The sequence below is a fragment of the Mauremys reevesii genome, linkage group 15 (genome assembly GCF_016161935.1).
Source record: "Mauremys reevesii isolate NIE-2019 linkage group 15, ASM1616193v1, whole genome shotgun sequence".
NCBI classification, from domain to species: Eukaryota; Metazoa; Chordata; order Testudines; family Geoemydidae; genus Mauremys; species Mauremys reevesii.
The window spans coordinates 22,160,806-22,185,960 of record NC_052637.1 but is presented as its reverse complement, the minus strand read 5'-3'; the positions used below and the strand labels follow the sequence as shown (position 1 = coordinate 22,185,960).

Below are 25,155 nucleotides of genomic sequence, written 5' to 3'. Positions count from 1 at the left end.
GAAACCACTGTAACACTTCAGGTAGACAGCAAGAGACAAAAGTTCAAAAAGAAAATTTGCTTAAATGAGGAATAAACTAAACTGTAAAATGTTGAACTTTAATAATCTACAGTAGAACATCAGAGTTATGAACACCAGAGTTGCAAACTGACCAGTCAACTACACACCTCATTTGAACTGAAAGTACACAATCAGGCAGCAGCAGAGACAAAAAAAAAAGGAAAGCAGCATTTTTCTTCTGCATAGTAAAGTTTCAAAGCTGTTTTAAGTCTATGTTCAGTTGTAGACTTTTTTGAAAGAACAACCATAACATTTTGTCAGAATTATGAACAACCACCATTCCTGAGATGTTCGTAACTCTGAGGTTCTACTGTATTATGGTGCTTTCTCCAGGACAAAGCGTGAGCAGGAAGTGGCTGAATTGAAGAAAGCTATTGAAGAAGAAACCAAGAACCATGAAGCTCAAATACAGGAAATCAGACAAAGACATGCTACTGCACTGGAGGAGCTCTCTGAACAACTTGAACAGGCCAAAAGGGTGAGTGGGAATTGTAAGTTACTTCATGTGATAGCTGAAATTGTCTTGCTTTGGAATTGTATACACTTCTGTCAAATAACACTGCCAGTCTTGTCCCTTTGTCTCATACTTGCTCATGGAGCTAATAGATCTTTGCTGATCGTATATATCTGCTACAGAATGACCAAGAAGCTAGAATTCTAGCTCAAATACCAACCTGTTACTATTCAACACTCCCAGGATCCATCTCCCTGACAGACTTTGAAGTGATGCATCTAGAGACAAAGTATTGTACCAGGTATTATTAGCTGCTTACTTGGTACAGCAGTCTGCAAGCTCATTTGATGAGAAGCACTTCTCAGAATATGTAGATTGCAGAATGTTTCCAGAGAAAGTGGTGGTAATTTGGGGCTTATACAAAAAAATTCATATTGGCTAAATCAAGGTACTGTAAATGCTTCCACATTCAGTTCTGACAATGTACTTGAGTTGTGACTCATAATGCCCCTTTTGTTCTAGTCCCAGGCATCTTTTTAATACACGCTGCCAAATTGTGCAGTGGTGTTGTGACTTTTATGACAAAATATTCTGCAATATCCTAATTTAATATTATTGAATTAGGTAAGTATGTTATGAGTTCATTGTATTAATTCAAGTATTTGATATGGGATTTTATGTAACTTCTTTAAGGGGAAGGCATGGCTAATATAAACCCTAGGACAGTATTATGCTTCAAATGACAGTTTGAAACAATGGGCTAGACAAAGAAATAAGGGGGTTTCCTGACCTACCTCTGCATCCATCCTTTTGAAGCTGTCTTGAGCATTGTCTGACTGATTACCTATTTATGGTGGTGTCAAATACTCAAATGGGTTAAAGGAGCCGTGAGTGGGCTGGTTCTTAGCTGAAGCTGTGTTGAACTTGTGACCACAGGAAAAACCCTGAATGGGGTTTGATGGACAACAAAACGCAACCAGAACCGTTGCTGGGGATGATCTCTGGTAATCTTATTATCATGCATGTAGGTTCTTTTATTGGTTTAGTAGTATGTTTTCTCTAAAGCTTTTACATTAAGAATAAATGAGTTTGCTTAGAAAGAGCTGTGAGGTAACTTAAGTGGCAATTACACAGAGAAGAGAAGCAATGCAGGCCTGCTTAAGCAGTCTGTTTTTGCTAGGAACGTCACAGGATAGTCAGGGAACTGTTCAGCCTGGAAAGCTCCTGGTCAGAAGGGGGAGAGATTTAGGTTTCCACCCAAGAGAGGTAACAACTGGGAGCCAGAAGTCTGGACTGGGTGCTGTTGCTGGGCCATACACAGGGAATACAGGTGCAGTTGCCTTGAACTGTGACCATTTTTATGATAGCTGTTACCCTAGCAGCCAGGATGAGGACTCACTCTTGTTAATTACATTTGCATAACAATGTCTTTTTAGTAGCAGCTACAGTATCTTGTTCAAAAGTGAAATTGTTCCAAATGCTGCCAAGTGTAGTATGCCAAAGTCTGTTTAACTACAGTTGTCACTAATTCCTTTGCAAATAATTAACATTACTATATTTTTTTCTATGTTAAACATAGGGAATACTGCAGCAGTTTCTCTTTGGAAAGGCAAAATTCTTGCAAGTGGGAACTACAGCATTAAGTAATGCTGGTGGAAATGTAGTTTATCCACGTGAACAACTTTAATGCTTAATATACTTTTGTTAATTTAAAACTCTTTTTGGATAAGCAAATATCAAGGATGGGAAAATACCTGCAGTCTTACCCAAGCGTCCTGTGCTGATGCTTGAAAATGCTATTTCTCTGTGTACGGCTAACACTCCCATTGGGCTCAGTTGCCACTTGAGTTTAAAAATGTTTTTTGAGGTCAAATATTTTGTAGGAAAGTGCCTGATGGAGAATAATGTGAAGTGCTATATTTAGTGACACACTTTTATTTTGTGCTTTCCTAGTTTAAAGCAAATCTTGAAAAGAACAAACAAGGCCTAGAGACTGACAACAAGGAGCTAGCCTGTGAGGTGAAGGTATTGCAGCAGGTCAAAGCAGAGTCTGAGCACAAGAGGAAGAAGCTAGATGCTCAGGTACAGGAACTACATGCCAAAGTGTCAGAAGGAGAGAGGATTAGGGCAGAGCTGGCAGAAAAGGCTAACAAACTGCAGGTAAGATTGAAATTGGTCTCTTCTCTGGCATGATCTTACAACCACAAAATCCCAACCTCTTAATTAGAAAACACAGATAAATTTTCAAAACACTCCACTGCATTTTAGTCTTGCATCACCTGCTAAAATCAAAGGACTCTGCAAAAACAAACCTTGCAATGATTAAGATACATGTGTGTATGGTATATGGTCAGTGTGAAACCTGAATCTACAAATAGACTCTTGAAATGATTCTGCTTAGTCACAGTGTAGTCTACAAAACTTTGAAACTGGTTTTTTTTTTTTTTTTTTTTTTTTAAATCCAGACTTGGAATTTCTCCTAATAAAATCCTCCATTGACTGCTGTAAAATGGAAATAGATGAAAAATATGTAAAGCTTTTCTGCAGAGTACAAGAGAAGTTTATGTAAAAAATCAGGCAAACAACCCAAGACAGTTTTTTAAAAAATTGTTAGGCACTTCCTAAATATTAAAAATATGGAACATTTTACCAATATAAAACTTTATCTTTATTCAGTTAATTACAGATCTGAACTTTTTTTTATTCATATTGTTGCTATCTGGGGTTGGTTACAAAATTAACAATATCATTAGCAGCTGGCCAATAAATCTCGCACTTGCCATCTCTTGCACAGTGATTGTAAACCTAGATTAAGCTGTTAATTTAAATTTGCAAAAAGCTCCATCAAACAGTTGTTTTGCGCTGTATCTTAAAGGCCCCAGCCTTGGTCTCTACTGAACAGCTAAAGAGTGAAGTCCAAAGCAGAAGTGAGAGTACGCAGCTGCCAGGCTTTCAAGTCTGGCTCATCACAGCTATCAAATAGGGCAAAGGAAAGAGGAGATTTTTGAGATAAATTTCCAAGCAATTTACAGCTCTGTATACAAAAGCTAGTGCCCTGAATTGCATTTGTAACCGTTTCAGAACCAGTACAATGCAGGGTCTTTTATTTAGGTAAAACAACTTAAACTTTCTCAAAGGTGAGTGGCTCCATTTCATACTATCTGAAACTCCCAAATAGTCCTTGAGTAGCCCCAAGTATGGTGCATTATGGTAGCACATCCTGGAAATAACAAGTGTTGACAGTTTCCAGGAATCTGCCTGGAAAGGTTGCAGCCTCTGGACCCTGCTGTCACTTGGGAATCCATGGACAGTGGTAGATCCCATAAAGCAGCCCTGTAATACCATTTAAAATACTAATCGCAATATTACCAAAAGTAAAATGTGAATACAAAAGTGGTTATGGGATTGTTCTCTCAACAGCAGTGGGATGTAAGCTTGCATTTAAGAGATTTGTTGTTTAAAGTCATAATTGACATTCAACTTAAAAATGTAAAACTTGGTTAAAATTATTACCTGGGGGCATTTTTGTACCTGGAGCTCTCATTGCCTTAGCTTTCATGCTTGGTATATTTTGAGTGGTGATGTCTTTTGCACTCACAGCTCTCAGCAGGGTAAAGCTGCTACAGCAGGCCAGCTGCTTGGTGTTACCTTTAGATTGCTTGCTTTGCAGAATGAGCTGGACAATGTCTCAAGCCTCCTGGAGGAAGCAGAGAAGAAGGGCATAAAGGTTGCCAAAGATGCGGCAGGTCTGGAGTCTCAGCTTCAAGATACACAGGTGTGCTTTCAGTTGTAGTAAGAACCCGGTTTTTAACACTGAACTTGTGTTCATCAGTAGAAACGTTCAGCTGTGCAACTGAAAACTCAGGGTCTGTCTCCTCTTCCAGCACCACTCAGAGCCCACTCTAGAAGGCTTTGTGAGGAACCTAAGTATCCACATTTGCTTAGCTTTTTGAATTGGGTATGGCACTGATATCACACTCCCTTCGTTTCCCTCCCATCAATAACTTTCCCTGTGGGCCAGAAATCCTTGGTCTATGCCAGGGGTAGGCAACCTATGGCACGGGCGCCGAAGGCGGCACGCGAGCTGATTTTCAGTGGCATTCACACTTCCCGGGTCCTGGCCACCAGTCCAGGGAGCTCTGCATTTTAATTTAATTTTAAATGAAGCTTCTTAAACATTTTAAAAGCCTAACTTACTTTACATACAACTGTAGTTTAGTTATATATTATAGACTTGTAGAAAGAGACCTTCTAAAAACGTTAAAATGTATTACTGGCACGCGAAGCCTTAAATCAGCATGAATAAATGAAGATTTGGCCCACCACTTCTGAAAGGTTGTTGACCCCTGGTCTACGCAAATAATCCCTGCACTGGCTCAGATGAGCCACTGTGCACTGAAATATGTACTATTTTGCTGACTGTTCATCTACATTGGGAGCTCCAGTTCAAAAGGAATTATTTTTTGGGAAGTCTAATGGCCTGTGTTATGCAGGTGCTCAGACTAGATGATCAGAGATCCCTTCTGGCCTTTGAATCTGTGGGGAAAAAAAACTTTTCATGGCAGACTAGAGTTGCTACTTACTAGATTTTGCCCTCTCAGTAAGGTTCACTTAGTGTTTATGTTCTACCAAGGATGAGTCCATAAGCTTTACTAAGCCAGTACGTAAAATGTTCATGTAAACCAGGCCCTTGGACACCTGTAAGGCATAAAGGAGAGTGTCTTTCTCCTCCTCCCCCCACCCCACCCCAATAACTTGATCTTAAAATTACCTAGCCCTAGTGTTTGTTTTGGGTTAATATACAAATAAACCATGAGAGGTTATGTACATTCTTTACAGCCATTGTCAATAAAGAGTTTGTGTGCATTTAATTTCCCCTTGAATAAAGGAAAACAGGGAAAATATACATAAAAACGTTAGCATTTAAATGATTGCAGTTAGACTTGAAATTTTGAGGTGAATTGGGTGGGGGGGGCATAATCAGCCCCTGACAATTTTGAAACTTAAATTTGTGAAATGTAACAAAACTTTGAAACATGCTGAAATCACAGGATTTTGTTGCCTTCTTTCCTGACTCCCTAGTCTTTTCTCCCGTTACTCTTGTCCCACAGATAGACATACTATTGGTGCAAATCCTCAGCAGGTGAAAATTGTCATAATTCCATTAACTCAAGAGACAAAACAGCATGGCCGCTGTAATAGAGAATTGTGCTGCTCTTCTAGAATTCTGAACATCTCCCCAAAATAAACGATTAAGAAAAACCTCTTTAGAACTTGAACTTTCAAAAAACCTTTTGTCAAAAATCCCTCATGAAAAACTGACAAGGAAAGTAAATCATGGGCCTTGAAGACAAGATGTGAAGTGTTGTCATAGATTACAAACAGGTTGAGACAGAAAACAGAAATGGTCACTTATAATTGTAGTAAAACCTTAATAAGGAATTTGACTGAGTGATCTGGAAAAGGTCAGAAATGAGGTGACTGAATTTGCCAATGACACAATTTGTTAGCCAAGACCAGAGATGACCGAGGAAATTTGGAAGGACTTAACAAGATAAGGGGGACCATTATGGCAGATTAGCTTAAGTAGGATTTAAACTAAAAGTGAGCATTTACATAAGTGAGAACATACCCAGTTACATTTTTAACCCCATGTAATGTCAGTGCTGTAAGTCCTCAGACTTCACTATTTAATGGGTATTAGGAAGACCCTGCCTGTGTGGGTACACTGTTCTAGAATTCTCTACTGTGGAGTTCCTTGCACCTCCCTCTGAAGTGTCTTGGGACTTGCCACTGACAGATACAGGACTAGAGAGACTGATGGTCTGACCCAATAGGGCCATGTCTTCGTTAAGGCCATCTGACATCAGGAAACTTTTCTAAAGCAGCCACTTACTGGCCTTACCATGGGCCTTGTGAAGATAAGGTTGTGATGTGTCCGAGGGCAGGTGGCTTCACTAGGCTGTTACGGTCTTAAACGCTGTCTGTGGAGCATGTAAGTGTTTTTATCACTTAGTGGAGTTGATTCCCACCCTGCTCAACCAAGCGATTTCTTCACTTCTCATGGTTCTTGTCCTTTCAGGTCCCAGTCTTTAGCCAGTTTTGCTGTTCAGACAAGTGTTTTTTTTAAATAGGAAGAGAAGTATAGGAGTGTAAGAGCACAACACAAATAAACCTCCCCCCAGAAGGAGAGCAGTGGGTTATAGATGTAATGATATTCTAGCAGGTGCTGGGTAGTGCCAGCTAAGCAGCATAACCAGATCTTGCAATTTTAAAACAATTCTCCTTTTATCTCGTGTAATTTTTTTTTCTGTTTGAAAGATGGCTTAGTTCTGCATGCCACTATGTATTATTAAGCCGTACCAATTTAAGATGACCTTTTGGCCATGAAACTAGATTTTAATTAAACTTCTTGGAGCTGTGAGTGATGGACCTGATATTAGCAAATTAGAGGGGTATTGAATCTCTTCAGATCAAACAGTATTCAGAAAAATAAAGCTGACTTAAAATACTATTTTCTTTCAAGCATCCCCCCCCTTACTACCCCTCCCCCATCCAAAACAAAGGACTTGTTAAAAACAGTATTGGAGGGCAGCTCAGCTTAAGGCCAGATTTAAATACTATCAGCAAAGGGTGAAGATCAAGATTAATTATTTTCATGCCAACAGGAGCTTCTTCAGGAGGAAACCCGCCAGAAATTGAACTTGAGCAGTAGGATTAGGCAGCTGGAGGAAGAGAAGAACAACCTTCAGGAGCAGCAGGAAGAGGAGGAGGAGGCCAGGAAGAATTTGGAGAAACAGATGCTCGCCCTGCAATCGCAGGTATGACGCTATTGGAAGCGGTAGGATATTAGTGTGGCCCACAAATTCAGTGTGATGACTGTGAAATGTATTACAACTTCTGCCAGGCAATAGTTCATTCTCAGTTGGGACAAAAATTAGGCTGAGTTGTCAAATAATTTTTCACTGATCTTTCTCCACTGAAGTGTAAACATTTTGTAATAACAGTAAGATTTTCAGTACCTGAGTGAGTTTGGGCAGAATTAACTGTCATAGCATATAAGGCTTCATACCTTTTTAATACATTGTTGAATCATCATTTTGTTTGTACCTTGCTTAATCAGAAATAGCTGTTTTTGTTCTTGTGGGTTTCCCCCAGTGTGTAATATACATTACTCTCTTTGCATTGTGGAGGTGTAACTGCATTTTTATTCTATCCTGTTAATAGCTGTGAACATTAAGAAGTTCTAAGAAACCACTTTATTGTATTCTGTAAAACTTTAGCTGGCTGATGCCAAGAAGAAGGTAGATGACGATATGGGAACTATTGAAGGTTTGGAGGAAAATAAGAAGAAATTGCTGAAGGATATGGAGGCTCTGAGCCAACGTCTAGAGGAGAAGGCAATGGCTTATGATAAACTGGAAAAGACCAAGAATCGCCTGCAGCAGGAGCTGGATGACTTGATAGTGGACCTGGATCATCAGCGCCAAATTGTCTCCAACTTGGAGAAAAAACAGAAGAAGTTTGATCAGGTACTCTAACCCCAGTCCTCTCACTTCTGCCTTCAACATTAAGGCCACGTCTGCTTTACAGAATTATGTTGAACTAAGTTGCATCAGTATACAGTCACCGCAGTTATTACATCACTTGTGTGTGTCTACACTTTACTCCTTGTTTTGGTAGTGAGCGTCCTCCCCAAGAGCGCTTGTATGGATTGAACTGTTAGTGTGGGGCATTGTGGGACGGCTTCTGAAAGCCAGCAATGCAGCGTCTACACTGACTCTGTGTCGACCTAACTACATCAACCTTGGCACTTTGCCTCTCGTGTAGGTGGAGTTAAGTCAGTATAGTGGGCGAGTTTTGTTGGTGGGAATTAAATTTTAAGTGTAGACACTTAAGTTGACGTAAGCTGTCTTGCGTCGACCTAATTCTGTGTAGACCAGGGCAAAGAAATAGTAGTGTGTAAAGCCTTAGTCATGTGTTAACTACTCCAAGACTTTTTAAGGGAGACCTCTAAATAGAAACACAATATTTTGTATGGACTCAGTTGGCTATTGCAATGTCAGCTTTTCACAGGGGACAGCTTTTGTAATAGCTTCAGTGAGCTAAGCACCTATCTTGGTGCTTTCCATTCTGGTCAGATAGGTCTGTGAAAAAGTGAAATGTCTCTTAAGTAGGAGCTTATAGCCATGCTAGAGTTTAACTTGTCCTTTCTCAAAAAATCCATCAGAATCCCCCAAGACAGTTAAAGTCATGAAGACTGAAGGAGGAATATAAAACTGAGGCGCTGAGCCAGTCCCTAGAGCATGGATAGAAGCTCCCTTTATTTTCAGACTGCTATGTTCTGAGTGATAAAATAGGGACTATCTCATGCCAAAGCCCCTTGACCAAGAGTTGACATTGTAGACAGAATAATAAGGTGCCAGGTAACCTGAGAGCATTAACCTGTTAATTGAAACTTCAGTGAGTGTCCTTCTGACCAATTTTCTTATAGATTTATATTTGAAACTTGTATTGACGGTTTCAGATGCTGGCGGAAGAAAAGAACATTTCTGCTCGCTATGCAGAGGAGCGGGACCGGGCAGAGGCAGAAGCTAGAGAGAAGGAGACCAAGGCACTGTCTCTGGCGCGAGCTTTGGAAGAAGCCCTGGAGGCTAAAGAAGAATTTGAGAGGCAGAATAAGCAGTTGCGTGCAGACATGGAGGACTTAATGAGCTCCAAAGATGATGTGGGCAAAAACGTAAGTATTTTTCCACCTCTTGTGTGCTGCATTGCGTGAAGGGGATAAAATAGTAAAGCCCATTTGTACAAAGAAACTAATACTAGATAATAAAACTTGCAAGTCTGATATTTAAGAGCCGTACCTTAAAATACCTAAAGAATTTAATACTCTGGAAGCTAATTGGTATTCACCAATGCCAGGCATTTCTGCAACGTTCACAGACGTGGTAAGTAGGAGAGACAGATCAGATGACTGACTGTTATCCTTATGCTAGATTAAAAACTTGTTACCTTACTAGCTCTGTTTTCTTTGGGATACTCTGAATCGCTGACTATGCAGCTGCTAGTTTCCTTCTGTTTATCAGACAGTTAAATCTTCATCTGCTGGTCTGGGTTGTTCTTAATACAGATTTAGGAATGAGTTTCTTACTTTATTCTGGTTTAATGTAGGACAGCCAGAGTTAAATGAGTGCTAACAAAGGACTCAATATCTTATTGATCTCATATAATCCTCTATTTTGCAGTCATACTATTACTATTGTCAGAATAATAAAGAGATGGTGTCTGCTTCATGCTTGTGTTTTAGGTCCATGAACTGGAAAAGTCCAAGCGAACCTTAGAGCAGCAGGTTGAAGAGATGAGGACCCAGCTAGAAGAACTGGAAGATGAGCTTCAGGCCACAGAAGATGCCAAGCTTCGCCTGGAAGTGAACATGCAAGCTATGAAGGCCCAGTTTGAGCGAGACCTACAGGCCAGAGATGAACAGAATGAAGAGAAGAAGCGGATGCTGGTTAAACAGGTATCCCCTACTAAACATGCTTTTGAGAGCAACTGTAGCAAACAAACTAAGAACATGGTTAATTGATTTCTTATTACCTAAAAGTTGGGATGTCCCTCAAAGTTTGTGTGACGTTCCTGCCCTACGGCGCTCTTAAGCACTAATCTTTACACATTCTGCATGACAGATTAGCACAAAACCTCCATTACATGTAATGTAGCATGTTTGATTTGAATTTCTTAAGGGGACACTTTCTACTTGGCTGTTCTCTCCATTTTATCTACCTTTTAAAATGGAAATGACTGGAAATGTCTTTATAAATCCAAAACTACTAACAAGTCACTTACAAAAATGCAGGTTTTGGTGTGATCTTACTAAAACAAACTATTCCCTTAATGAAAATTGGAAAAGGGATCACAGGATTGCCAACCCCTAGCATTGAACTATTATATCAGGCTCCAAAACATTGAGATGGCTTAAAAATAATGAGATTTTTAAAGAAGTTTTTAGGTTCATATTTGTCTTCTAATGTAACAGGCTTTTGATTTCATTCTCAAGCTTTTCTCCAGAACAGTGAGGGCTAGAAACTTGCTTTTTTTTCTTTAAAATTAAAGCAGTCCCATAATCACATGACTCAAGGAACTGGATCTTAAAGAAAAGCATCAAATATCCCCAAACTCTTCATAAAATTGTGAGAGTTGGAAACACTGGCCCGATGCCAGCTTCTATGGGAATGTTATAAACAATGGACAGAGAAGGTAAATTTTTTTTTTAGGCTCCCTACCTCATTCTGCTGTAAGCGTGCAAATTGCTGCATCACCAGTAGAAAAGAGCTCTTGACATTCTAATACAAAATAGTAAATTCGATTCAGTATACAACAAAGTCAGTTTTGTGTGTTTCCTTTCACTATCCTCTGTGTAACAACCAAGTTTTCTGGCTCAATTTTAACATTCTTGCATAACTTGTTAATCTGTTTTGGCTTACTATTGGCTGGTTGCTCATATATTTGATACTACTTAAATTGCTCTTCATTTTTGCTCTGAATAATTATGGTTGGAATACAATGTCTTACTGTATGTGCTGGTGACATAGATGTGCCTGAAGTAACCATTTAATTATAATTCTGTATTAAAAATGTTCAGGTTATTCTATTGTTTTGTGTAAGAGCAGTTTAATAAGCTGAAATATTAGTTTCTGCACTGGAACAAAGAAGGTAGACAAACACTGATCAGAACGTTGATCATGAAGCAGTTGAATGGGTAGAACTGTTTTTAGTCCATAGGATGTTTAGCATATGAATTTTCAGAAGTACTTCAGAAATTCCCTGGAGGTCACGTTTGCTTTGAGATCTTGCTTTGCTTCTCGTTGCAAAAACTTCTGCAGAGATGATCACAAGCTGTCAAGATTTCCATAAGTTGTGTATGGGTTTTCTCCCTCAAACTTACCTTTTGTAGTACTGTCAACTGGATAATGATCAAGAGCTGAGCTTTTCTTGTGTCACTCATGTGTTATCAAGGCCTTCCTTGGTTCTTATCCTTTTAGATTCATTCTGAGATCTCCTTGGGTTTTCCCATTTCATCCATTTCGGTAACAGAGCCTCTCAAACTGTCACTTCACAGGTGCGGGAGCTTGAAACGGAATTGGAGGATGAGCGCAAACAGAAGGCTCTTGCTGTGGCTTCCAAGAAAAAAATGGAGATGGATCTCAAAGACCTTGAAGCTCAGATAGAAGCTGCAAATAAGGCTCGAGATGAAGCAATCAAACAGCTGCGCAAACTGCAGGTGTGTGAAGCCAATCCATGAATGAATTTGGAGTGTCTCTTGCTTTAGAGTGCTGCTTTTGGTCAAGTTTCCTTGCAGTCTGAGGGTGAGAACAGCTCCCTATTCTCAAGCTTCATTCTTTCCCCTGGATGGCTGCTTCCTGCAGCATATTCCAACAGTGTCTGTAATTTCAGTTCATCAGTGTGTTTGTCAATGAGATGGTTAAAATTGCCTTATTTCAGTATTTTGTGTAAAGGACTCAGTTAAATATCTCTTCTCCCCACCCCCACCCAAGGACCTCCTAAAACAACCAGGTCAAAATAACTGATTAATAGCTAAGCAGTGACTTGAGAATGTGTGTTGAAATGTGCTAGGTGGGGCTGGTAACACTGCCTATTAAGGTTGCCCAGCACTTCTCATTATACTGCCCTGTTTTGAGTTGCTTATCGCTTTGTCAAACTATTTGGCCTGAAATTTTCCAAGCTGGGTGTCTGTCTCAAGCTGAACCATTTTTGGAAAGTTTTGGCTGAAACTGTTCAGGCATTTCCAAAAATGAGACTAGGAGAAGATGCATAGCTTTGCCCATGGTGGGGTTTTTTTGTTTGTTTTTTAAATAGTAATAATTCTGGTGACCTTTTCTTTGAGAAGCTCTAGTGCCCTCATGCTTTGGAACAAGGTTTGAAATTTGGAGGAGGGAGGGTAGAAATGACTTTTTGTCAGGGATGTGCCTTTCCCATCCCTGTGAAAATCTGCCTAAATTTGGCCAAGTGGTAAACCTTTGAAACATCACAGGTCTCGCATTCTCAGTCGAGACTAGCTGGAGCACTGCAGCTTAAATTTCCTGAAGATTCTGTCCACACTGAACATGCTCCAGTCTTGGGCAGTAGGGACCTAAACAGGAGTTCCTCTGCAATTGCAGTTCCCGGCTGCTTGGGTCTGGGTCTGGGTCCGGGTCTAGGCACCAGAACTGAGAGCAAGTAGCCTGTCTCTCCTGTGCTCTCGGTGCCCCACTGCTGCACCCAGGCAGTGTAGAGGAAGAAACTGCCTGAACCAAATGCAGAGGGGACAATTGTCAGACTGGGTGGGAGGAGAAGATACTGGGAGCTGTGGGGGTGGGGACTGGGGTCCAGTGGTTGGAGGGGGAAGGGGAAATGGCTCTGACAAAGAGCCAGGGTGTGGGAACGGAGGGGGAGACCTGGGACTGGCTGGGCAGAGAGCTGGGTTGGTGAGGAAACACACTGGACAAAGACTAGAACAGGGAGCTAGTCAGGGCAGGGAATGTGGGTGTAGGGGTGCTTGGAGGCTGTGGGGAAGACGGATCAGATGAAGAGCTGGGAAGGGAACTGAGACTGGGTGGGCAACCTCAATTCTGGTAATTCTGAGTGATTCGCAACCTTAATATTCTTTAATATAGCTATTGACTCCTAATCTCTGAGCATTTTGTGCATGGCTCCAGTATACAGAGGAAGCATGAAGTGCAACCTTAGGTTTTGCAGTGAGACACAACTTTTCTTACCTGAGTGTTTAAGGATTAGATTCCTAATTTCAGAACCCCACAACTGTGTAAAGTTTGACATCTCTTTATAGCATACCAAAAACCAGGTACATGACGGCATCAAAGTTGGGCTAGTTTTTAGTAGGGCAAGCCAAATGTGCGGTTCCATACCCTAACATATACTGCTGTGTATTCTTTTAGGTATGTATAAACTAAGTGGTCCCCTGGCTTGCAGATTTTGGCGTGCGTTCATCACTTTAAAACAACTTAGTGCCATTTTTCTTAAAGGAAATTGAAGTTTTGAGTTGATTTTTGGGGTCTAACGATATCCACAGTCAAGCCAAGTTTGTGGAAAATCTGATCAGTAGCTGTAATGTTCAGAACATTAAATTTAGCAAAATATAGTTTTAAAGTGTGTACTTAATGTCACACATTCAGACTAATGGATCTTTTTGTGCATCTACAGACTTGAGAACATTGTAATAGAAAATGTTTATTACAACATTTTTCCGTCAATTTAGGTAAATCAAACCTTTTTTCCCCCCAAGCCATTTGAAAGCATGAGATCTCAATAAAATTCCTGCCAATTTTTATCATTCAAGTTTAAGCAGGTTTTTTTTCTGTAGCCCTATCTCTTTATTAAAAATAAACATGGGAAGTTGGATAGAATCCAGTGGCGGAGTATGAGACCAAAAATGTGTGTGTTGGGGTTACAATGAATAGTGATCTCAGACAGTAAGTAGGACTAGGCCCCCATCTCAAAGAACACCAGTTACAGAACAGGTAACTGTCCTTTCTGTGTGTGTGTACTCATTTACTAAATGCTGAACTCCCAAAGAGATTAAAGCAAATTCCTGCACTTGTCCTCTAAGGTCTGGTCTACACTACGGGGGGGGGGTCGAACTAAGGTACGCGACTTCAGCTACGCGAATAGCTTAGCTGAAGTCGAACTACCTTAGTTCAACTGACTTACCCGTCCAGATGCGGTGGGGTCGAACTCCGCGGCTCCAAGGTCGACTCCGCCACCGCCGTTCGCGGTGGTGGAGTTCCGGAGTCGACCGGAGCGCGTGGGGAGTTCGAACTCACCGCGTCGACCCGCGCGGTAATTATGGACCTACCCTAAGAGAAGAAAAAACCATCATCTGTTAAATTCCAGGCTCAGATGAAAGACTATCAGCGGGAGCTGGAAGAGGCCCGTGCATCCAGAGATGAGATCTTTGCTCAGTCCAAGGAGAACGAAAAGAAGTTGAAAGGCCTTGAAGCAGAAATACTCCAGCTCCAAGAGGTATGATTTAGTTGCCTTTGTGAGCGGCGTGTATGTTCTGTACACCTGTCTGGTGATTAGAACACTGGACTGGGAACCAGGAGATCTGGGTTCTCTTTCAGCGCTGTTATGAGCAGCCTGTGTGATCTTGGCTGTCATTTAATCTTTCCATGCTCTGTTTCCCCACATGTATAACAAAGAGACTTTCCTACCCCGTGAGGGGACATGAGGCTGTATTGATTTCAAAGTGCTCAGACGTTTCTCTGATGGCAGGTGCTTGAAATGCAGAACCTCAGTATTACTAATAGAGAATTAGTTCAGTAAATGCACAGGAATCTTTTAATGCCTCATAACATGGTTACAGAAAATATACTAATGCAGCATTGTAGAATATATTTGAAGTTTTCCTGACACTGGTTGTGTAACTACTAAGGCTTTGGCTACACTGGTGCTTTACAGCACTGCAACTTTCTCGCTCAGGGGTGTGAAAAAACACCCCCCTGAGCACAGCAAGTTACAGCGCGGTAAAGCGTCAGTGTAAACAGTGCCCCCACGCTGTAAGCTAAATCCCCTCGGGGAGGTGGAGTACCTGCAGCGCTGGGAGAGCTCTCTCCCAGTGCTGGTGCCGCGGGAGTGCTTTGGAGTTTCGAGTGTAGCCAAGCCCCATGTTGTGGGCTACAGAGAGAACCTGAGAAGCATGTGCCTTTTAGTTTTAGTTTTGCCATGATTGCGTATGCTTATTGTAATGTCTGGCAAACAAAGACTCTTCTGTAGCTTTGTACATGACTGTTTAGGGGGTGTTTATTTTTCATGAGCTTCAAAACTTAAGACTTTTTCCATGAAGAGAAACCAGTAATGCAGTATGAATAATAAAATTGATTCAAGATATCGATGTATTAACAAGAGAGATGGAAAGTAATTGACATAATTAAAGATCAATCTAAAATACTACAGTATTTTCCATTTAGGATTAAGGGAAGTAAATCCACTGCAGTCGTGAAGAAGCCATTAGCGACAGACTGGGAGTGTGAGCTAGTGGTTGGAACAAGGGAGGGATCCTGGCTTCCTGCGTTCTGTTCCTGGCTCTTTTGCTGACTGACTGTGTGACTATGTGCAAGTCACATACTAGCACTTCACTGTCTCCTAGTGGTATTGGGGAGCTGAATTAATGTTTGCAGAGCTCTGAAATCACCAGTGCTATTTTAGTCTGCGTATTAAATAAGCAAATGAATCTTCTCGTCACCCCTTGCAGGATCTTGCTGCCTCAGAAAGAGCTCGTCGCCATGCTGAGCAAGAGAGGGATGAGCTGGCTGATGAGATTGCAAACAGTGCTTCTGGAAAGTGAGTCATCAAACGGACTGTCATCCTGTCCAAGGCTGTTTATAAGCAGCAATGACTGTGTCTTCTTCTAATGCACTTGCATGCCCCACACTGACCTCTTGGTTCACTGTTTTCCTGATTGAAGGGAATGACTAGCATAGGCACTGCAGCATCGGGAGAGAGTTTGCTGACTTATTAAAAGCAAGTGGAGGTAATTACTGCATTACCTGGTTGGACCATGTAACGTCCCATACGCTTTCTTTCACCCTCCAGATCAGCTTTGCTGGATGAGAAGCGCCGTCTGGAAGCCCGTATTGCACAGCTGGAGGAAGAACTGGAAGAGGAACAGAGCAATATGGAACTCCTCAATGACCGGTTTAGGAAGACCACACTGCAGGTGAAGTACCTTTGGCACATGCTGCTTTGGGCACTTTTATCTCCCTTAAGTGTACATATAAGAGATGAATGAAGGCTTTGAATGTTGCCAGATGACTGGCTCTTCTTGCCATCCCAAAGGTTGATACGCTCAACTCTGAGCTGGCAGGAGAACGGAGTGCTGCCCAGAAGAGTGAAAACGCACGCCAGCAGCTGGAGAGACAGAACAAAGAACTGAAAGCCAAGCTGCAGGAGCTGGAGGGATCTGTGAAGTCCAAATTCAAGACAACCATTTCCGCTCTGGAAGCTAAGATTGGGCAGCTAGAGGAACAGCTTGAGCAGGAAGCAAAGTAAGAAGAGATGGTTGTTTGGTGTTTCAAATAACCAGTGTTGCCTGGATTTACTTGCAACTTCCATGGCCCTAGCAGGACTTCTCATAGGTACTAAATGTTCCCATCTCAGCCCCAGCAACTGGATTTTCTTAGCTAGAACTCAGTTGCTGAAGGGACACTCTTGGACTGAACAGCATAAAAAGATTGAGGCTTTACATTGTGTTCACCTTATCTGGGTTTCAAGGTCAATTCACTGTACAGAGGAAACTGTTGAACTGGTTTTTCCCCAGACTAGCTGGGTGTGGGGCCTCCTTATGATGCTGTTTGCGGTAATACAGTGGATCCCACATTGTAGTGCAGCGGTATAAGTATCTTGCACAGCCAGTGACACAGACCTTGGCAGTTTGATAGCACCCAACCCCACAACCCTCTATCAACCTGGATTAGGAAGTGTGTGCAATGGGCAGTCCATTAACATCTCACTATTTTTGGTGGTATGATTATTTTTGTGAGGTAAGGATGGCTTTTAATGTCCTGTCCAAGGACAAGGCAGCCTGGCTCTAGGGAAAAAATCAGCCTTCTCTTTTAGGACCATAATTTCTCCCTGTGATAAGACCATCCTCTCTAAATCTTCAGTCCATTTCCCTCCATCCACTGTTGTACTTTAGGTGTAGGGGAGGACCATAAACCATCTCTCTTCTACAGATGGTTAGCAAATGCCCTTGTTAAAGCACCACAACTGAGCCCCACCACAGTGAACAAGCACCCCTGGTATGGGACAGCCAAGCCCACTCTGCTCCCGTGCTGACAGATTAGATCCTTCAGTTACAACCAACACAATTACAAGAGAGCATTTTAGAAAGGTACTTAGAAATCAAACCCATTTGTGCTCCAGAGTGTGACTCAGATCTGGACATGCTAGCACCGAACTCCACGTGTGTTACAGTTGTGCTCTGGAAAGAGAACACTGCTACAGGTGAACCAATGTGTAAAATTCCCAGGCTGATTGATCCTGGGGTTAACGCTCTGTTTTCTTAGGGAAAGAGCAGCTGCTAACAAGCTGGTACGTCGTACAGAGAAGAAACTGAAAGAAGTCTTCATGCAGGTGGAAGATGAGCGTCGGCATGCAGACCAGTACAAAGAACAGGTAAGCAAAGGTGCACAGCCATGCTCTAAACCCAGACTCCTGCAGAGGTGCTCTGGGAAGAGCCTCAGATACATCTGCTGCCCCACAATCAGCCTGGAGGATAGAATACTCCCCGGAAACTCCTGCTGCAAAAGCCCCACACCAGACATAAAACAAACCCTGTTCAAATGTTTGCTGATAACAATGAGAATATAGCCCAAGGTCGAAGTTCTCACAGCGGCCCTCTGCAAATCCAGGTGGAGCTGCTGGGTAGTTCCGCGCTTCCTGTCTCCAGCTGCACAGCTTTTATGCTGTGTCTGCTTCTGCTGGGAACTCGCGGGCCTTCTTTCTCCTTCCTCCATCCCTCGAGGCAGTGTTTTCTGTGGTCTCCCCAGCCACCTGAGAGGGGCCTTCACAGTGGCCCTAACTCCCATCCAAACACCTCACCAGCAGCAGCTACAGGCAAGCTGCTGGCAGGTGGAGCCTCTGTGCATGGGCGCCATGATGTAGCCTGGTGCTCCCACCTGCTTGAGCTGGGGGGCTGGGCATCAGCAACCCCATTAGGCTCCCACACTGCAATCAGTACAGCACTGTGGGTCTGCCAGGACTGGAGGCGGAGGGAACTGTGCACCTGGCAGGTGTGGATGATCTCCCCCTGCGGGCTCCATGCCTCTCCTTTACATCCTGCAGACCCCATTGCTAGGTAGGACACAGCTGGTGTCTCTGCAAGAATGAATTGCAGCTCTTCAGTTGGAGATTTGCATAGCATGATAGTCTGGTCACTTAAGCTCTGGGCTCCACAAGATGCATTTGAGGAGCTTCAGTCACTCAGGAGACATCTGGCTAGGACAGTCCCACTTTGACCCGTGAACCCGTTCTGTCCCGTCCCGATCAAAATCCCCAGCGAGGCTGAACGTGAAAGACAAGAATTCAGCTCTTTCCTTTCTGCCTTACCCCAAAACTTCACTCAGCTGCAGCTGCTCAGCTCTCTGCTTAGTCGAGCTTTGTGCTGACAGCCTGGCTCTCTCCCCTAGATGGAGAAGGCTAATGCCAGGATGAAGCAGCTCAAACGCCAGCTGGAGGAAGCTGAAGAGGAAGCGACACGTGTGAATGCCTCCCGTCGTAAACTTCAGCGTGAATTAGACGATGCCACGGAGGCCAACGAGGGCCTTAGCCGAGAAGTCAGCACTCTGAAAAACAGGCTGAGGTAAGCAGAGCCGATCTGCGGGCCTGGGCCCTGGAAGGAGCTCTGAGCACAGGTAGCATCTCCCCTAGGTCTTCACAAACCCCAGTGAAGCTTTCAAGTAGCTACAGGAATTTGCTCTCACGTGGGAGGCTTCCGTGATGCCAGGGTCTGTTAGAAGAGCCAGTAATGTTACAGGAACTTCAAACTGGAATCTAGAGTACCAGGGTCTACGCTGGGAAACATCAGTAAATCCTCATGAAGATCCTTGTACTCGGTCAGCTCCAAACCTTCTGGGCTCTGGCTCTGACAGGTGGGTTGGTTTTAGTCAGTATGATTGATTCCAACCTCTGTGGAAATGCTGTAAGGGTCAGGGACGGGGCTCAGTTCCTTGTTGATGTAAGTGACAGACAACCATTTATTTCTGCCTTGTCCTGGCTGGAATCCAGCTCAGTGCCCTCTCTGGGAATGGTTCTCTGGCACACCAAGAAAGACATGTGGTCTGAAGTACAGGGGGAGGGGAACTGAGCGAGGTAGGCACAGAGCAGAGCATGGGAGAGGCAAAGAGCAGCTGAACTGGCCAGCTGTAAGACTGTGGCAGTGCCGCAGTGCAGACGAAAGGAGTTGCTTGTCATGCTGGAGTGCATGGAGCTCAGATCTCGTTATAACGTATAGCGTCTTGGAGATCTGCTCGGGCCTCATTTTTAAACCTTCCCCTTTTCTCTTCCCCCTCCCCCCCCCCCGCCCGAATCAGCGCTGCCCCCCTCCTGCCCATGGGGTCGGCCTCGCTGCATCCTTTGGTGGCTGCATGCCCTATCACCCACCATCCTCTGCTGGGCTGTGCCTGTGCGGCAGTGCCATGAGGTAGTGATAGCCGGCTAGGGTGAGGTGTACAGCCTCACGGCGCCGACCCTGTGGGCAGGGGAGGAGAGTCAACCTTTTTTTGACCTGACCCAAGCCTGACATTTTGGATCCCATCTGGCTCCAGTCAGGCAGCAGGGCTGTACGGCATTTGTTCTCCACAAGTCAAATATCAGCTAGTAGTCTGTTTCTCACTATTAATGTGCTGTAGCTCTGAGCCCATTTCCTGCTGCTGTTAGATGTTCCTGCATCTGGGGCCATTAAATGTCCACAAATGTACTAAACTCCATTCCTTGCCCTGCTTCTGACTTACATGACATTTGGGAAGGTGGTCTGCATTGAAATAAACACCTTTGTTACAAAGTGTCTTTAGAGGGACTGCCCCAGTGAAGGTTTCAGGACCCTCCTTAGTGTAGGATGCCCAGGCATTTAGTGACTAGAAGAATGGATGACTTGGTAGGACTTCTGGGTTCCACCCTATTCCTCTTGGTGGCTTTCCAGGTGACCCGTTCACCCCACAGGCTAGACAGTGAGGACAGGCCTGCATTCAGCAATCATTTGGTGTTTTTTTCTAGGAGGGGTGGCCCGATCACCTTCCCTTCAAGTCGATCTGGTAGACGCCAGCTGCATATTGAAGGTGCTTCTCTGGAACTTTCTGATGACGATGTGGAAAGCAAAGGCAGTGACATCAATGAAACGCAGCCCGCCCAAACCGAGTAGAGCCGTGTCACACCATTAGCATGCAGAGACCTTTTACACATAGTGGAATGCAAAGGACTTACCTGACCAGCAAACTGCCTTGTGGCCGTGAATCTGCCTTATGTAATATTGGCATGCTACAAGGTTACTTATCACAGGTCGACTATGTCTTAAGGCTCTGTAGCCTCACCATACTGTACCCTGCTTCAATATAGGTACAACTGCTTTTTTATATATAGTAAACTGTCTCTGTTCAGTGCATCTCTTTTCCAGATATTCCTTGAAAAGCCATTTTATAAAGCATCATGTGAAGGATACAACTTTTTTATCAATTCAGAAACTTCATTCCCAAGCGGTAGTTGGCTGGGGCAGACCCGTTGTTATTACTATGCATGCTTTGTTGTACAGATAACACCCTTCCATTTCTTTTGTGCTCACATGGCCCTCAGCTGTAACACGTCTGTTGGCACACTGTGAAGACCAAACTGCTCCCGTATCTCCTCTTTTTCTCCTCATTATTGTGAGCAACACACAATCAGCAAGTAAACTGTGAAAAGGCCTTGGAAGTGTTCAGAGGGAAATCTAGGGTTGAATGAATAGTATCCATTTTTAACCTGCCATATCATTTTGAAGTGTTCTTGGCATCTGCTTCATCAATTAGTGCTTGTGCACTACAGGTAAATTGAATAGTATCACCGTTAATTTGTACAGTACCTCGCATCTGTACAGACCTGCTGTATCAGTCCGAAGGCATCTGTACATAGTAAGGCTAGTAAAATATGAACACCAGTAACATGGAAAAAATAAACATGGAACAGAGGCTCAGGATGGGAATTTACTTAACTGCTGGCTGATTAGTCTTCAGAACATGGAGCTGAATAGCTGCTGCTCCTCTTGACATGAGGGAGTTTCCCAGCCATGAGATGCAGGTTTAAGAAATACCCAAGCCAGCCTTGTGTAACACAGAGCAGGCTCACGTACCAACTGTTGAGTCAAAAGCGGCAGGACCATCTGTACTGTACTATGTTTTTGGCTTGTTTGGAGTCTCTGTAGTTTAGAGGTTAAAAGATGGATATTGCCTGCCTGAGAGTTGACACGCCAGTGGATGTGAATTCTTTCTTTGGTTTTTATTTTGAACAGTGTTACACCAAGTAGCTACATGCTTTTTGTTTAAATAGCTGAAAACTGACATTACAGAAAGTGCCTTAGACACTACAGTACTAAGACAATGTTACATATATAATTTGCCTATATAACAATGATTTACTGTATTAATTTTTGACTGTGCTTCATATCATGTACCTCTCTAGTCAAAGTGGTGGTATTGATATTCAGTGATAATGAATCAGTGTTAACTATGAAATCTCATCCCTCTGCAATGTGCTTGAAAACATGATTTTTCCTTTGGGTTAAAAGCTTTAACATCTGTTACAAAGGTTTTGTTGTGCATTTGGATATTTTTTAATTGAACTGGCTGTTGACCACCAGGCATCTGACTGCAAATATCTTGTTTTCTTGTATACCCATATTTCTAGACGATGATTTTTGTAAGACAATAAATTTATTCATTATAGATACTGATGCCTGCTCCATTTACTTACAAGAAAAGTTAAATCTATATAGGCCTCAGGAGCTAATAAACAAGAATACAACTTTGGCGGCTGCTGTTTCCCTTCCTGTTAGCTAGTCGGTTTTGATTTGTATAGAGTATAAAGGGCCTGTCCAGTGCTCTGTGCTTTTCACATGGTTACCAGTCCAGTTTTAGCAGGTTCTTTTCATTGCATGCCTAATCACTGGACTTAATAGAAATACACAAGTGGGAAGATGCATGGTATTCTGCAGCCGCCTGGATCTGTTCTATAAATGACCATCCGTGCACTTCTTGTGGTGGTTTGTCTCCATTCTGGCCTTTAACTGAAGCTGAGGTCTTTCTGGATGGTGAAGTTCAGATTTCCAGTGTAAGAACTCCATGTTAATATCCATTGGCAATTCCCACTGGAGTCCTGAACTGCTGGCTGCATACTTTATAGGGGAGGAGGTGAGCTAAGCTTTGGAGGAGAGCTTCTGAAGGAAGAGTTCGCCTTTACTCTACTGGATGGAAGTGTGGTTGATCTGCTTAGTCTACCCAAAATAGACCTTGGATTCTTCTATTGACTTCAGCTGGTGTCGTTTGGACATAAATGTTCCTATACAAATCCTTTTTGTAGATAAACTGAAGTCTTCAAAGATAATGGCCACCGACATACTAATTCATACAGGGAAGACACAGCTCAGGGTCTCCTCTCCTCCCCCCTCCTTCCCCCCCCCCCCCCCAAAAAAAAATCCCACAAATTTCTGTAGCTGGCCCATGTCTCATCACTAGATGCAAATTAGCCTTTGAAAGGACTGGTCTGTTATGTATCAAAGCCCTGTTCCTTAACCACAGTGCAGGTAGATGGCTTTAATTCAGAACCTTTCCTGTTCCTGCAGGGAACCAGATGGGATGTGGCCTGTATAACATTTTCATTAGCAGTTGAAGCCCTGGCTAGTGTACACAGTGATTCATAAGTACAAGTTACTAGCACGGCAAGAGGTGGAGAACAAAATTGCTCTTAATGTAGAGAACGCTTGGCTCCACGCTGCAAATGCCAAAGACTGAAGAGCCTGCTGATTTAAAGGTGATGCGTGGACCAAAAACTGAGCCAAGCACTGATTCCTGTGCTCGGAGACCTTGCTAGCCAGCCATGGACTCTGAATTAGATCTGGAGTTGCCTGGGGAGATAATGGCTATGATAGAGCTCTGGAGTGGTGATTTTGTAGGTCTTCCTTACTCCAAACATGGCATGCTGCCTGTTGCATAAGCTGGAGTTTGTGACTTTCCATCCCAGGGACAGCAAGTGGGGTCATTCTGTCTGGAGGGGATTCATGCCTCTTAAGGCCAGAAGGGACCATTGTGATCATCTAGCCTGACCTACATAACACAGGCCATAGGACTTCCCACAATTCCTGCTTCAAGTCCAATAGCTGTGATTGGATGCTTGTTTTTCTAAAAGATATGATTGAAATATCACCAGTGATGGAGAATCCACCACAAGCTTTGGTGAACTATTCCAATGGTAACAATGCAGCTTATATCTAGTCTGAATTTCTCTAGCTTCAACTTCCAGCCATTGGATCTTTGTATCTTGTCTGTTAGACTGATGAACCCTTCACAGTAGGGACGGACTGACTGATCAAATCACCCATTAACCGAACATAGTGAGAGACTCAAGGAGCTCAGTCTAAGGCATGTTTTTCCCAATCCGTTAGTTGTTCTCAGGGTGATCCCTGAGCCTTGTCCAATTTAATTAAGTCTTCACTTGTGGACAGCAGAGGTGGCCCCAGTATTCCAGTGGTCACAGCAGTGCCAGCTCCAGCGATAATAAACCTCCTTACTCCTTGAGATTCCCCTGTTCGTACAACCAAGGATTGCACCAGCCGGTTTAGCTACAGCATCACATTGTGAATTCATGGTCAGTCTCTGCTTCCCAGGCTCGATCTTGGCCATGTTAAACTGCATCTTGGTTGCTTGCACCACCCGGATCTTTGTCATGGACGAGCTTTCTCAGCAACCTTTTCTTCTAGTCACTGATAGCACAGCTCTTTGATTGAAGTATTGTCCTTTCCCCACCCAGATCCCATATGTCAAGCAGTGGGGTGGGAATGGCATAAACCAGAGTAAAACTGGTGCGTGGAATAAAGTTATCACCTTATCATGCCCAAGGCTGTGGACTAAGGGGCTCAGCATCTCCCAGGCATTAGGTTCTTAACCCCCTAGCAGAGTGATGGGCACCCTGCACCTCACAACGGGGCTCAGTGCGCCTAGAGAGCTGCTGCCTCAGCTTCACCCTGCACTGTGCACCCAGTGCAGAACAGCGGCTGGACCAGGCTGTGAGGCAGTGACCTGGAACTGAACTCTTACAGCAGGCGCTCAGCCCAAGTACCCATAGCATATGCAGATTCCTTCCCTCTCTCACCTGCTCTGTTACGTGGCACTGAGCCTATAAACAAGGCCTGCACAACATACAGCCAGCGGGCCACATGCGGCCCGTGGAGCCTCACTGTGCGGCCCGCGGGGGAATTCTGAATCCCCGCACACAGCACTCTGCGGGGAGCCCAGAGCCCTTTAAATCCCAGCCGCTGATTGCCCCCTCCATGGACCCCTGCCCTAACACAGCTGGTCCTTGTCTCCTGCTATCCCTCTCCCAGGACCCCAATCTAAAAGCTGCTGCTCCTTGTCCCCTGATTGCCCCCTCCCAAGACCCCTGCCCCTTGGGACCCCAGCCCCTATCTAAGCCTCCCGTCTCCTTGTCCTCAACTGCCCCCTCCAGAGAACCCCCCACCCTCCCCTCACGACCTCCCCCCCACCTGTCCCCTGATGAACCCCTGAGACTCCCATGCCTATCCTATGGCTGCCTGTCCCTTGGCTGCCCCATCCAACCCCCCCCCCGCTCCCTGTCCCTTGACTGCCCCCTGGAACCCCCTATCCCTTCTCCAACTCCCAGCCCCCTTACCATGCCACTCAGACCAGCGTGTCTGGCTCCATGCAGCTCCAGACACGTTGTTGCCATGATCCCCCAGGGAGCCCACAGCCCTCTCCCACCCCCAGCACCTGCCTTTGAGATTTGAACACCTCAAAATTCAGGAGTGCTCAAGCTCAGTTTGGGCAGCTGTTACTTCATTTCTCCCAAATCAAATATACTGATCC

General features: G+C 43.8%; 1 protein-coding gene across 5 annotated transcripts in view; it reads left to right on the top strand.

Annotated features, from left to right (window-relative positions):
* Window positions 1-22,006, top strand: part of MYH10 (myosin heavy chain 10) — a 145,460-nt gene extending 123,454 nt beyond the window's left edge. For 3 of the 5 annotated variants that reach the window (XM_039500907.1, XM_039500906.1, XM_039500905.1), the window contains 15 exons: window positions 394-538; window positions 2,468-2,674; window positions 4,185-4,289; window positions 7,183-7,335; window positions 7,798-8,046; window positions 9,042-9,254; window positions 9,822-10,034; window positions 11,634-11,795; window positions 14,426-14,554; window positions 15,786-15,874; window positions 16,127-16,250; window positions 16,370-16,578; window positions 17,599-17,707; window positions 18,721-18,893; window positions 20,306-20,450. In XM_039500907.1, the coding sequence (XP_039356841.1) occupies window positions 394-538; window positions 2,468-2,674; window positions 4,185-4,289; window positions 7,183-7,335; window positions 7,798-8,046; window positions 9,042-9,254; window positions 9,822-10,034; window positions 11,634-11,795; window positions 14,426-14,554; window positions 15,786-15,874; window positions 16,127-16,250; window positions 16,370-16,578; window positions 17,599-17,707; window positions 18,721-18,893; window positions 20,306-20,450 (2,425 nt within the window). Of the gene's footprint in view, window positions 1-393; window positions 539-2,467; window positions 2,675-4,184; window positions 4,290-7,182; window positions 7,336-7,797; window positions 8,047-9,041; window positions 9,255-9,821; window positions 10,035-11,633; window positions 11,796-14,425; window positions 14,555-15,785; window positions 15,875-16,126; window positions 16,251-16,369; window positions 16,579-17,598; window positions 17,708-18,720; window positions 18,898-20,305 lie in introns of those variants that run through there. The other 2 variants (XM_039500904.1, XM_039500909.1) reach the window with 2 other exon arrangements.
* Window positions 22,007-25,155: the final 3,149 nt, after the last annotated feature.